This window comes from Pholcus phalangioides, unplaced genomic scaffold (genome assembly GCF_987345545.1).
Source record: "Pholcus phalangioides strain wild (caught in Gottingen) unplaced genomic scaffold, Ppha-v1.0 ptg000022l_1, whole genome shotgun sequence".
In the NCBI taxonomy this organism is placed as follows: Eukaryota; Metazoa; Arthropoda; class Arachnida; order Araneae; family Pholcidae; genus Pholcus; species Pholcus phalangioides.
Genome location: NW_028301615.1, coordinates 5,720,507 through 5,735,697, shown reverse-complemented (window position 1 = coordinate 5,735,697; position 15,191 = coordinate 5,720,507). Strand labels below are relative to the sequence as shown.

At 35.0% G+C, this 15,191-nt stretch overlaps 1 protein-coding gene across 2 annotated transcripts in view; it reads right to left on the bottom strand.

The window, feature by feature from the left end:
• Nucleotides 1–15,191, bottom strand: part of Spt-I (serine palmitoyltransferase subunit I) — a 280,091-nt gene that overhangs the window by 157,300 nt on the left and 107,600 nt on the right. For both annotated transcript variants that reach the window (XM_089249944.1, XM_089249945.1), the window contains exon 7: nt 7,146–7,275. In XM_089249944.1, coding sequence (XP_089106070.1) covers nt 7,146–7,275 — 130 coding nt within the window. The remainder of the gene's footprint in view (nt 1–7,145; nt 7,276–15,191) is intronic.

Sequence of the window (15,191 nt, the reverse complement as noted above, 5' to 3'; positions counted from 1 at the left end):
AGAGCAGAAATTCCTTGATCTCTGTACAGAGTATGTTGATATATATTAGATATTTATTTTAAAAATATCATGAGACATATGATTTTTTAATCAAAAACGATTTGGTACGTTCATCAGTAAATGAGTGTTATCAATCATAATTAGTTCATCTGTAAATAAACAGATTTCAGATATTTTCAATCAAGAATGGTTTGATATTTTCGGTTGTATATGAGTAAATATTTTTTTATGAACTTCTTTTTTTAGCCACCTCATTGGGCAATTTGCCTGTTGTGCCCTTTGTATTTTCAGTTGAGGATGGTTTGATATTTTCATTCTGATGTGGGATGATGAAATGGACTGATATTTTCAGGTCACGAATGAGTTGATAGTTTTACCAAGAATAGTTTGATATTTTCCGGCTGCTATTTTCAATCAGGGTAGGCTTGATATTTTCAGTCAAGAATGGTTTTCTATTTTTATTTTAGAATCAACTGGCATTTTCCATCGAGAATTAACTAATATTTTAAGTTATCACAAAAATGAGAACCTTTGCCTGATTTTAATGTATACAAAAATTGCCACGTTTTCAAGACAAATAAATTCAATTGGTCGACGCGTTTCGGCTCTTCAATGGAGAGCCGTCATCAGGACCTCGTGGTCAGAATTCACACGAATGAGTCGTGGAGGGGTGATGTTTACGTCTGGTTGTCCGAAGAGTTCGCCTTTGTATTTGCTGCGTCCGAGTGGTCTTTCGATGCGAACTGGGGAGCCATCTGTTGCAAAGTGTTGAAAGTTTTGTCACGACTGAGGTTAATAAAGCCTTTCCAAGCTGATGAAATGGGTGGCATGTTTCTTCCATCATTAACGAGGAAATTCTGGCATGTTCTGATGAAGTATCCCTCGAGAAAATTCAATTCAGAATTGTGTGTTGCTTTTTTAAAAACAAACGCTTTATCAAAATCAAAATAATGTGAATATTGCCAACAGTGTTGGGCAATAGCCGAATTATCCGTCCATCCCTTCTCAACATGCTTTCGGTGTTCGAGAACTCGAATATTTAGATTTCTTCTAGTTTGGCCAATATATCCATTTTCGCAATTCTTGCATGGGATGAAGTAGATACCAGATTCTTTGGAGGGTGAGATAGGATCTTTCAGATGGGAAAAGGTGAGTATATTTGTTGGCTGGAATATTGTATGGAAGTCAAATTTCTTGAATATAGAAGAGATCATGAAACGTGAAGAATCGAATGGAACAACAACGATATTAGAAAACTGTTTTGAGTCGGAAGAAGTTCATCTCAATAGATTTCTGAAAAATGACAGCAGGTTAGTAAAATATGTATTTTACAGTTTAGCTTAGAAATATTTTCAAATATTGTAAAAAAATTACAATATCGAAAAAAATTTCACATTGTATGCTAACTTCCCCCCCCCCCCAATGTTTGATCGTGCATACGCCAATTTTCATTTTGCCATCCAATTTGATTGAAGTTATGAATAAAAATTATTCATTCATTCATGCAGAAAAATTTATAATTTTAAATAATTTATTTATACAATATTGTTGGCCCTAAGACCTGAACAAGAGGATGCAACTGAAAATGACAAAGATATTGTTTGATATCGAACAAAAAACTAGTGATAGTGGGGGATTCGACAATAGAGCTTGGGAGTTTGTTTCATTCACCAATGATATGAGAAAAGAAGCTGTGACACAAGTGGAAAATCTGCTACAATTGCTACAAACTGCTACAATTTTCGACGTCTGCTACAGTTTTGACAATTTCGCTCTCGTTTGCTACATTCCGATACAAAAACACTGAAATTCTTCAATTCTGTGACATCTTGTGCCAAAAACAAAATTTTCCTTCAAGAAACTTTGAAGTTGTGTCACAATAGTAGCTGACTTTTCGATGACCTCATTTGTCCCCCCCGCAATTTTATTTCTTGGGGCTACAAATGTAATTAGCTTGAGGTCCCCTCCCCAGGATTCTGTGCTTAGACTTCCGACAATGTATGAAATGGAGTCTAACTATATGAATTGCTGCTCATCCATAGAACAATAACAAGAAAACAAAAACCCTTCATTCGCTATTTCCAGCTATTTATTTCCAAAAAAAAAAGAAGTCAACTCCTTTGATTTATGACATGTGACATGAATGTCGCTCTCCACTTGTTAATACAAGATATGCAGAAGACTGGATGTTGTGAAGATATTTACGACGCTATATATGGCATATATACGCTCTAGTGAAGGAAAATCTCTATCTCCTCTGTAGCTTAGTGGTCAGAGCACTCGTCCGGCAATCGAGGGACCCGGGTTCGACTCCCGGTAGAGGCAGAGATGAGTTTTTTCCTTCCTTAAAAAAATTAACATCTCAAATAATAAATATCTTCACAACATCCAGTCTTCTGCATATCTTGTATTAACAAGTGGAGAGCGACATTCATGTCATATATATAGCCCTCTGGTGGCTCGTCGTCCATGAGCTATTAGCTGATCGGTTTCACCGTCCATTGCACGGTTCCGTTCGGCATATATACGCTCTAGTGAAGGAAAATCTCTATCTCCTCTGTAGCTTAGTGGTCAGAGCACTCGTCCGGCAATCGAGGGACCCGGGTTCGACTCCCGGTAGAGGCAGAGATGAGTTTTTTCCTTCCTTAAAAAAATTAACATCTCAAATAATAAATATCTTCACAACATCCAGTCTTCTGCATATCCTTTGATTTATTTTCACAAAAAATTCAATCCGAGTACATCTGTTTTCACTCCCTATTTCTAATTCTCCCTATTTTTGTGATTGCTTCATGTATTTTATTTTCCAGCATCTTTAACAGGTTTTCAGTCTCTCGTTTTCCTTCAAAGGTTTCTATTATTCGTTTTCTACTATTCTTTCTCTTGATATGCCATTTTCTTTTACACCAGTCACCAGCATGTTTAGTGTTCAATAGAAAATGGTTTCCAGCTGCACATTAATTAAAATTACTTCGTCTATAGACCATGGTCGTGGTTGGTTTGAAAGGTATTTGATGTAAGATTCTAGCAAAGCTTATTTAGACAGGCAGAAATCAATCGAAATTCACAAAACGTTTCTTTAGGTATTGTACACACTCTGATAATGAAAATAATTTGGCAAAAGCTAGCTTCCCTCACATCTACAGTGACCATTTCTGTCAGGTCATCATATTCTGCATGCCAAGGCTAATTGTATTGGGATGTACAGTTTATATAGCTGATTCCAAAACAGTTCTAGAGGAGAGTGATAGTCCCTTCCAAGATCTGATTACTATGAGAAACATTGGTCTGTATCATAAAATACAAGATGATCTAACAAACCTGTGAAATAAATAATCCTGGACCTGTCCTTTTTTTTAACGGTCATCCCACGCAGGCTACATTGCTTTTGAGATAGACCGACAGCTAAGGGCTTCCACATCTGGGAATGTGGTTTGCCTAGGTCAATATTTTCTATGGACACCCGGGTCACAAATTTTACATGGGTCCCTTTATTAAAAAAATATATAATAGCCCTTGTGCAATCATGTGAAGCATAGCTGCCAACTTTTGAAAATAAAAATTAAGAAGATTTTATAGTAAAACCATTCCCTAATAAATACAAAAGGGATTTTTCCAAATAAAATAGGGATTTTCCACACATAAAAATTGAAGCATAAAAAATAAAATCTCTATGCAAAAAACAAGTGAAATTAGAGGCCAAAACTTTAATGATCTGAAAAAAAATATGCGTTCAATCAGAAACGATGTGAACAAATAATCTGTGTGAATGTCAAAATCATAAGATAAAGGGGAAAAAGTGTCAATTTTTGAAGAACACTGACTTTTTGTGACACTTGCTTGATGTTTTTTGATTTCACATGGGTGATGATGTCAGTCTCTCCACTATGACGATGTTCGATGTGTGTAACAAAACTTGTACAAAAATAAAAAGTCAGCCTTTTTATGGAACGTTTGATGAAAGGAAATTCATCAGAATAAGTACCTTTAAAATTGATTAAATATTTTTTTGCTCATCAATATTCATGTTTTGTTATCGCATGTACATAACTTCAACAAAAGAGGAATTAAAATCACATGCGTGTCACTATAATCTTTAATTATTATCCAGGATTATTGGCTGCTAAGTTCCCTGCACGAAAAGGCAAACAACTTTTCTTGTTACCATCAGAGGGTTTGTAAAACTTCCTTAAAACTAGAACAGCGGAGTGGGTCAATTTAACCCAAATCAAACTCCATTTTCATTTATCTCAAAAACGTAAGCTCAGATGGTTTTCTGTGGTTCCCAACTTCAAGGCGCAAATGCAAGCCGATCTCCCCATTAAAAAGTCTCGCCACAGAGAGCAACAGTTCTACAACGGTAAATCATTCAACCATAACACTTCACTCATAGTTAAAAAAACTGGGGGCAGATGGCAGCACTACACATAACAAGCATTACACAGAAACAAACTTTACGTCAGGTTGCAGTACACGTACACGCACATTCCCGCATGTACCGGTTCGTTGGGGGTTCCGCGGGGGGGGGGGGGGTGCATGTGTGGTGTAGCAGTAGTAAGTAGGGCCTCCAAAAACTGGCTCGGGGATCCATGATGTTCTTAAGTCAGCCACCTCGTTGGGCAATTTGCCTGTTGTGGCGTCGTATTTGTATTTGTATGATAAAGAAATTTCGTGACTTTTCATGATATCATGTGAATATTAATTCACAAAAATTTTATTCTCTTCACATTTCGTGTTTCAGAGCTATAAGCACTTATACTTAGAACCGCAGCTTGGATCATTTTGACCCAATATACTATTCTATGGGAAAAAGAGGGTGTATACTTTTCTTGGAAGTGGTTACCCTTTCTAAAACGTATTTCTAAATGAAGACAGTGAAGAATAAAGGTCTTTCAAGGTCAAGGCCAATTTATTGTCCGAGGAGATATATTTTTTTCAATAAAGGAACGTCAAGTAGAGCTAAATCTTGTTTCCTTTGTAAATTTGAATACCTGGTATTCTGACGGAACTGTGACTGAGGTTTTGGGAAAGTAAAAGCTCAACTCTAGAAAAGACATGCAGCAGAAATTTCTGTAGGCAAACGATGTCATAAAAGAAAAAAATCAGGCTTGCACCAAATACATTTCGAACAAATTTACAAACCTTGGAAAGGATCAGCGTACAACAAATTGCTCTCTTTCAGAGCACATAGTGATGCAACTAATCAAGAAATTTGAGGAAAATTGCAGAAATGCCTCAACCGACACCTTTCACTACACTGAAGCTAGCTCAAATGCTAAAATCCAAAAATACGAGCTTAGTAGGGAGGATGAGACAAAACCAAAAAAGCGCAATGTTATATAATGCAATGAACATAGCGAAACTACAGTTGCATGAAACATCACTATTGGAATGCAATGATTTCATGATTAGAATTTATCAAGGAAGATACTTATCAAAACTTATCAAAAGAAAATTTGTCAAAAAGATAAAAATGTTTTATTACTCAGCACACTTCATCTGAAAGTCGACATCGGCAATGAAAGCCCCAAAAAGATTCCAGAAACTATTTCACACTACCATTCAACACAATTTGCCATAGTTGTAGCCGATCAAATGGCCAGAAAAATATTCTGTGAAGGTTGCAAAATGGGGTGGCCTGTCCAAATTTTCTACATCATCCTAGATCACACTATAAAACAATTTCTGTATTTTGTATAGAGCAGTACAGGAGGATAGAACTATTTTTCGAACGCAGTTTCTCTTAAATCTTATCGAAGAGCTACGTTCATCATACATGTTGCCCTTGTGCAAGAGGAAACGTTCGTGGTCTCTTGAACATGTAATTGTTCGTGAGCCATCAAAAAAAGTAAATAAGTAAACGGGTCTGACAGTCAGGTAGCATCAAAATGTGGAAACAAAACTTAATTTTTGCATGGGTCTGCGCAAATTCAACATATTGTGAATGTGTACGAATAATGAAAAAAAATACTCCAAACTGCTTATCATAAATTCCACTTATCAGTAAGAAATCAATAATTATTTCACAGTATCATGTTAGACTTTCTCATACTTAATTTCACGTGCTTATTTTACATCTTTCTCATATCGTGGGATTACTGAAAAAGTTCTTGTAAGGAAAAGTGTAAATAATGAATACTAAATTTTACTTTCAATATGAATTACATAATTTTTAATCTAATTTTGAAGCCCATTTTATATTCATAAACAAATATTGTTTCCCGTTATGAATACACAACTAAACAACATTGAATGAATGTAGCGAAAAACCCAGGAATCATAAAAAAATTCCTGTTGTCACTATGAAATACCCTTTCTTCATGGTGTAGTAACCCCAGAGAATATTGGGGGTCAACTGCATATAAAATTGATTTTCTGTGTATGTATGTTCTTTATACAAATCTACAATTTTAGATCTATGATCACCAAATTTTGCATATATCCCAAATGGGACCCGACTTGAACGATAGGCCACATTAAAAGTTCGTCAGAGCTGTGCAAATGCCCAAAATGGGTGAAAAACTGTAGGGCAACAATTGGCCCCAACTCTTGGGCCTCATAAATTATATTAATTGGAATTTTTCCCATAAATTAAAAATTTACTGATTATATATTATTGTGTGGTGCATACCTATCCCTTTCTGTGCAACAGGTCATGCCAGGGTGAATTTCTAGGATGAGTAAAACATGAAACTGAAAATAGAATCCTACGGTATGGAATAAAATCCTACTGTGTGGAATAAAATTCTACGAATGTGGAAGTGAGCATGAATTACCAAGTTCAATAACTTATTTCCCCATTTCTTCTTGTAGAAAACAAAAGAGCTAATATTATCTAAATTACAGAGCAACAGCTCAATGATGAAGTTTTGTTGAAAAAACTTAATGTTATAAAGAATTTATTTCTTTATTTTTCTTCTTTAAGGAATTTCTTTCTTTCCAAAAAGCACACAAAGATGATATTGGTTCTCCGAATTTCCTGTTTGATTAATGCTTTTCCATAAATGCTAAAGACACAAGAATACATTGGAAGATCATAAGAATTTTAACTGCATTGAATTTTCATGCTAGTGTAAGAATGAACATTAAAAAAAAATCAGTTAAATGATTACTTGTGTGTAAACAACATTGAATAAAAAACTCACTGCTAAATCCTGATCACTTTGTTCCGAAAGCAAACGCTCCAAATCTTTCATGTCATTATGTTTAAAAAACAAAATCTGGCTCCGTGAACCAACAAGGCCTTTTTGGATAGCAAAATTCACACCTTCATCACTGCGAACATTAAGAATACAATATTATTTGTTCCCATTTAGCCAAATCTAAAGTGCAATATCAAAAATTATAATTCACAGGCCTGCCAACCTTCAGAAGATAAAAATCCTGTAATATCCTTAGGAAAATCCTGCAAACTCATTTTCGCATGCTAAATTTTTGCCAATACAGGGTACTGTGCTTAGAGTTCAGGTGATGCGATACCGTAAGAGCTTTTTTATGTGAATGTGGGGGATCCTAAAGAAATAAACAGTAGCAGTGTGAAGACAGCAAACTCAATGTTTGGTGTGTTTCTTTGGTGGGTTGGCTCGAAACTAGTGACCAAAATATTGAAAAAAAAAAAAGACCAGATAGTGACAAAAATATTCTCTACTCTCACCAAAAACCAGAATTGGCACAAATATGCAGGGATTCAGTGCACCTTGTAGCATGAAAACTGTTTCGCGCAGCTTTTGCATTCCTGCATTAAAGTAACGTAAAGTATGGAGTAGGTGGGGGAAATAAGAAAAAATGGAAAGAAGGAGGGGTAAAAATTCTTTGTTGTAGTTCACCTTTCTTGCTATATTGTTCGCGGCTGGCTTTTTCATACAATGACAACTCTATAACAAACGAGCTTTCATTCGAAGCACCTTGAAATCAAATTATGCTGACGTCAGGGTCATTCCATTTCAAATCACCCGGCAAAATGCCAAAATCACACCCATAGTCTCAGATTTCAATGATTTTTTTATTTGTTGCATTTACCATCCTTATTAACCGTGTGAAATATTATTTGCATATCTCTAAAACTTTTTGAGAAAAAAACTGTTGAAATTTATCAAAAACTGATGCAGATGACTTTTCCGAGGCTCAATTTTTAAGCAGCATTGTTTGAGAAAATAAATCATAATTTTTTCAATTTTCAATATATTCAAGTGAAATTTTCACTGAAGTGTTCACAAAAACATACAGAATATGAATAAAAATAATTCATACAATTACATTTGAAATTTACATGCAAAAACATTATGTGAACTTTTTTTTGTGGAATTTTTCGTTAGAAAAAATACAATTTTTCAAACGTATTTTTAGACCAGAGGAACAGCAGTTACCAAAACAACTTTTATTTTAAATTTCTCCTAAATATATGAAGTAAAATACTGGAGAAAAAAATAATGGTTTTTTGACCGTTAATATGTTTATTCTGGCTCGCAACACAAAATTCATCAAAATAAGACTGGATCGTTCCGATTTCAAATCATTCAACTAGATACTGAAATGCAACCCATCATCCCGGATTCCAATTATTATTTTTTATTTATTGCTTCTACTATGCTTGTTGGCCATGCAAAGTTTCATGTACGTATCTCAAAAACTTTTTGAGAAAAAAAAAGTTTTCTAACCTCACGAATGACGTCTCTTAGGCTAACCCCATTCAAGCAATATTATTTGTGAAAATATATCATAACTTTGCAGATTTTCAATATATTCATTATTTCATTATCATTCATTCATTCAATATCATTAAAATTTCACTTTTCTCACCTTTGCTTTTTCATTTACAAAAGCTCTCCTGCTTTTCATACAGCATATTCAGTGACATTAAACTCTTCAGATTTTTTTCCTTGTTCCCCTTTCCTAAAGCAGGGGCCAGAGTCAAAATTTGCAGTTTTCCCCTTGTGATGGTTAAATTCAGTATTATTTCTAATTAACTTTATCAAAATAATCATATCATTTGCTTCTTTTAATATCTTCATTAAGTGTGCTTTGAGATTCATTTTCTAGTAATTCTTCAAAAACTTTGCAAACCTTTGATTTTAAAGTGTTACAAGCAGATTCAACTTTTCTTTTGGCATTGTTCGACTTGCACTGTGAAGCTACCCTATGATGTTTAATTGGTGACTCTTCCATGTTCTGTAGAGATGAATTTATTTCTTCAAGTGCTTCTTGTTTAGTAATTGACATTTTTCCAAGTTACTTCTCTACATTACTATCACTGTTCATCTCTTCACAGTATTCATTTTCTTCACCTAATTTATTGATGTTTATATTCCTTGTCCTTACAGGCATGACATATTTTTTGCCCTGGAATTAATTTTGCACAACCATTTATTTTATTTATACATGAAAAATATAAGTTTACTATCTTCAAACCTTTTGTTATTTTTTTTATGACATTTAAAAGGATTAAAGCATGCTTTCATATGTATTTCATACTTTGAGAAAAAAGCTCTATGATGCTTAAACACACAGTAGATAAATGTTCAGAACTTGCTCCACTCCTCAATATTGATGTCCGATGGGTCCAATGATGTAATGGGTAACAGATTTTACACTTTTGCATAACACTTTTTATGACAGTCAGATCCAGTTTTTTTTCCCAACAGTATAAATTTCAGTGTCTTTTCTGACATTTCACTTTGAATTCCAAAGTTATGATATAAAATATTTAGCTCAAATGGAGATTGTGTTATCATAAGAAAAATTTTCTAACCCTGGAGTAGGCTATTTTATGGAGCACATTCTCTGTCTTCAGCAAGATCATAATTGAGACTTGCATCATTTGATTGGGGAGGGGGGCAGTTTAGTTCTAACACTTTTGTTTTAGTTTTCACAATGAAGCAGCAGCAGTGACTTTATCATCACCTGCTGGGATGATAAAGTCTTATAATTAAATAAGACACCAGCTGCCCTCTGAAGGACAAAGACCAGTGTGTCATAGGTTATATCTTCAAAGAAGCTATTATTATTTTTTACAATCATCATCACAACAAGAAACATCACATCTTATATATCACCACCACGTTATATACATTAGGTTTTTAATTTTACTCTCTTCCATCTGCCTCAGCTACAACAATTAGGTTGTAGCTGATAATTATTTCATTCTTTGTGATTTAATACTTCATATTCTGCCTTTTTATCAGCAATTTTAAATTATTTCTTGGGAAAAACACACTGCTGGCCACCCAAATTGCAACACCAAGAAAGACGAGATATCGCAACAATATTTATTTTGTAGATAACATGTTGACCAAGCATCAAATGATTAAATTTATAGACTTCTGTGAAGTGTGGTTCCTGCCAAAATCAGTAGTCGCCATTGTTGGAGATCACCGCTGCCACACGCCTCGGCATTGATTCAAAGAGACTTTGGATGTGTTCTTGGGATACAGCAGACCAAGCAGCTTCCACGCGTTGCCAAAGTTGATCTGGTGTGGCAGCTGGGGATGTAATCTGGGTCAATCGTTGAGCAACCATGGACCACATGTTTTCTATCGGTGAAAGATCCGGAGAGCAAGCTGGCCAGGGAAGCAATTCAATCTGGCGATTGACGAAGAACCTTTGGACAATGCGTGCCACGTGTGGTCGCGCATTATCCTGTTGAAATATGGCTGTGGGCAAGCCCTGAAGGTAAGGAAGGACAACTGGCTCCAACACCTTGGAGATGTAGCGCTGGCTTTTTAAAGTACCGGCAATGCGTACTAGAGGAGTGCGAGAGTGATATCCAATACCGCCCCATACCATAATACCCGGTGCAGGACCAGTGTGGCGGTGCATAACGCAGCTGTTCAGCATCCTCTCTCCACGGTGTCTCCAGACTCGAATCCGACCATCGTGGTGTTGCAGACAGAAGCGTGACTCGTCAGTAAAGACAATTTCATTCCATTGTGCCGTCCACATCCTTCTTTCATGGCACCATTGGTGGCGGAGACGTCTGTGGTTCTGCGTCAAGGGTAGACGAAGCAATGGACGTCTTGCGGACAGACCACTCTGCTGTAAACGGCGTCGAATGGTACGCGCAGACACTGGATGATGCGGTAAAGACTGAATGTGCTGTGCTATGGTTCGTGATGTGGCTGAGCGATCCGTCACTACCATACGCACAATACGCCTGTCATCACGTGAAGTGGTGCACTGAGGTGGATGCGATCGAACACGTCGGTCCGTCGTACCCTCCTGCATCCAACGATCACATATCCGCATTACAGTTGTTTGGTTTCGTCCAACACAACTACCGATTTCCCTGAAAGATAATCCTCAATCTCGGTAGGCCACTATGCTTCCTCTGTCGAACTTGGATACTTGATCAAAAGATGATCGCTGTTTTCTACGAGGCATAATTGATCGTTTTTTTGAAAAAACCACAAGAAAAACACAATTGCCGTACTTCAAATCGTCGAAATCTCCAAGCCTTAAATAGCGCTTTGAAGTGGCGCCACAGGCGTGCGTGATGTGCGTCTGTGCTGAAATTCTAATCATTTGCATATCTCACCTCCGCTAATGCATGTTGTAAATTTCATATTATTTGCATGCTTCCTTCAGGGTGTTGCATTTACGGTGGCCAGCAGTGTATATAGAGGCCTGTGTTAAATATTATAATGTAGATTTTTTTTCAGACGAGTATAACCATTTCATATTTATCATATACATTAAATATATGTTTATTAAAATATATGCTGTAAAAATCAAAGTAATTAAAAAAAAAATTTAACACTGTTGTGGTAAAATAACTTTATAATCAAGCATGCAAAAAACTTCAAAAATACATCTATATATATGATTAATATTATCTGTATTTATCAAATACAAAATAATTCTTTATGCAAAAATATATCAGATTGCAAAAGTTTGTCTTTGTTGCATCATAAGAAATATTTATAGATAAATTAAAAGTGAACTCCCATTTGACACATTACATTAACATTTCTAATTATTTCATTTAATCCTAGAATTTTGAAATTTATTAATTGTTTTGAATTATTGGGCATTAACTACTCATGAAACTTAATTTAGTGAATACTGTAATAAATATATAAGCATACATGAAAAATAAAATATAAATTTCTTTTTACTAAGCATGAATCATTATATTAAGTCAAAATGTACAAATGTAATTAATGTAGTACAATTGTGTTTTGTTACTCAATGTATTTAAAAAAGTGTTTAAAAAATTGTGTTAAAAATAAAAAAATTAATAATTAATAAAAAAAATCAAATTTAAATGACTTTTTTTCTCTAAGGTTTACATTTTTTCTATTCATAATCTGCATTTTTTGTGAGCATTTTAGTGAAAATTTTTTTTTAATGTATTGAAAATCTGCAAGGTTATGATATATTTTCACAAATAATATTGCTTGAATGGGGTTAGCCTAAGAGACGTCTCATTCGTGAGGTTAGAAAACATTTTTTTTCTCAAAAAGTTTTTGAGATACGTACATGAAACTTTGCATGGCCAACAAGCATAGTAGAAGCAATAAATAAAAAATAATAATTGGAATCCGGGATGATGGGTTGCATTTCAGTATCTAGTTGAATGATTTGAAATCGGAACGATCCAGTCTTATTTTGATGAATTTTGTGTTGCGAGCCAGAATAAACATATTAACGGTCAAAAAACCATTATTTTTTTCTCCAGTATTTTACTTCATATATTTAGGAGAAATTTAAAATAAAAGTTGTTTTGGTAACTGCTGTTCCTCTGGTCTAAAAATACGTTTGAAAAATTGTATTTTTTCTAACGAAAAATTCCACAAAAAAAAAAGTTCACATAATGTTTTTGCATGTAAATTTCAAATGTAATTGTATGAATTATTTTTATTCATATTCTGTATGTTTTTGTGAACACTTTAGTGAAAATTTCACTTGAATATATTGAAAATTGAAGAAGTTATGATTTATTTTCTCAAACAATGCCGCTTAAAAATTTAGCCTCGGAAAAGTCATCTGCATCAGTTTTTGATAAATTTCAACAGTTTTTTTCTCAAAAAGTTTTAGAGATATGCAAATAATATTTCACACGGTTAATAAGGATGGTAAATGCAACAAATAAAAAAAAAACATTGAAATTTGAGACTATGGGTGGCATGGCTGGGTGATTTGACATGGAATGACCCATCACACAATATGCTCTGGGGGGGGGGGGGAGACTAACGAGAAAGTTCTTTTTTTTTTTTTGTTGGTCCGGGGTATGCTTCCTAAGTGAAGAGAGAAAGAAAATAACGGACCTTGAACCCATAAAGTTCTTCCTTGAACAAAAAAGAAATGTCAATAGAGGAAGAGCGCAAAAGATGAAGTTTTTGATAAAAAAAGTGATAAAAGTGACCTGGGCCTAAGAATACATAATAAAAGCGACCCATGCCGAGCCCTGTTTGCTTCATGTTTTTAAAGTTTTTATTGTTTTCATGTTGATGGCAACAACTGAAACTCAGTTATATGAATTTGAAACCTGGTTATATGAATTCATAACCAAGAAGCCCTGTAAATGCTACAAAATCTGGCATTGCCGGACTAAATCTGGAAAATTGGCAGGTCTGAATTCATGACAGTATTTTGAGCACGTTTTATTGTATTTTAAAATGTATCATCACGTACAAACTTTCGCACAGTAAGTCAACTTAAACAAATTAGCATTTAAAAGATTCATATTTTAACTTACAGGGTATCCCAATGAATGCATACTATTAGATTTCTACAGATTCCTACAGAGATCAGGTTTACAAAAAATTCACAGACAACAGTTCAATGTGAGTCAGAAATCGAGGGAAAAAGCGATTGAGTTTCTGAGTCAGTGAGCGAGGGAGTGAGCAATTGCATTACCGAATCAGTGAGTGAGCGAGCTGCTGAGTCCATGAGTGAGCTACCGAGTCCATGAGTGAGTGCGCTACTGGGTGAATGACCGAGCTACTGAATCTGTTAGTGAGCTACTGAGTGGATGAGTGATCTAGTGAGTGAGCGAGCTACTGAGTGTATGAGTATCTAATGAGTAAGTGAGCTACTGAGTGGATGAGTGATCTAGTGAGTAAGCTACTGAGTGTATGAGTATCTAGTGAGTGAGCTACTGAGTGTATGAGTATCTAGTGAGTGAGCTACTGAGTGTATGAGTATCTAGTGAGTGAGCTACTGAGTGTATGAGTATCTAGTGAGTGAGTGACGAGTGAGTGAGCTACTGAGTGGATGAATGACCAAGTGAGAAAGTGAGGGAGTGACCTTGTCAGTGATCCTAAAGACATGGTGGAAAGTTTTAATAATGACTTTATTAGAAGAAATTGAGATAATACGGAAGAAATTACAAATTACTGTTGCACAAGAGAATATATTCAATAATTCCATTAACTCTGTTTTACTCAAAATCTTCTAATGGAACGTTAAAAGGAATAATAACAAAGAATTAAAAAATATAATAAAGTAAGTGGATACGCGATGAATTAAATATACTGCATATATAAAATAACATGTCCTGACTGATTCGTTATCGCCGAGCCAAAACCGCTCTGAAGCTATAAATATCAAATTTTGTGAATAGTTTTGTTTCACGACGTGAAGACTGACTAAGAAAGGTTTTTCCATATTCGACTCCTAAGGGGGGGGGGGGTCCAATAATGGAGGGGGGTCATACATTGGAATCACGCCAATCAGAAACCACTGAAGCTATAAATATGCCATTAGGTCGATATTGTAATATATATATAATATAACATATAACAATCAGATTTTTTAATCATTTGTGACACTACTAGGTTAAAACTAACTAATTCACTCACTCCCTCACTCACTCACATACTCACTAGGTCACTCACTCATTCAATTACTAGGTCACTCACTCACATACTCAGTAGGTCACTCGCTCACTCCCCCGATTTCTGACTCGCATCGAAATGTTGTCGGTGAATTGTTAGTCTGTGAATTTTCCTAGCTGTGAATTTTCCGCTGATGCATTTTCCGGTGGTGAATTGCATGGCGGTGAATTGTTGTCTGTGAATTTTCCGGACACGCAGAGATCACAGAGATGAGCATTTTAATATGTAGAAGTCTAATTATTACTATGGCTAGAGAATATGTAAATTTTGCAAATAAAAATATTCAAATTTTTAAAAATATTTCAAATCAAAAATTTTGTATTTATTTGAAAGAAACGAATGAAACTAACATGACAG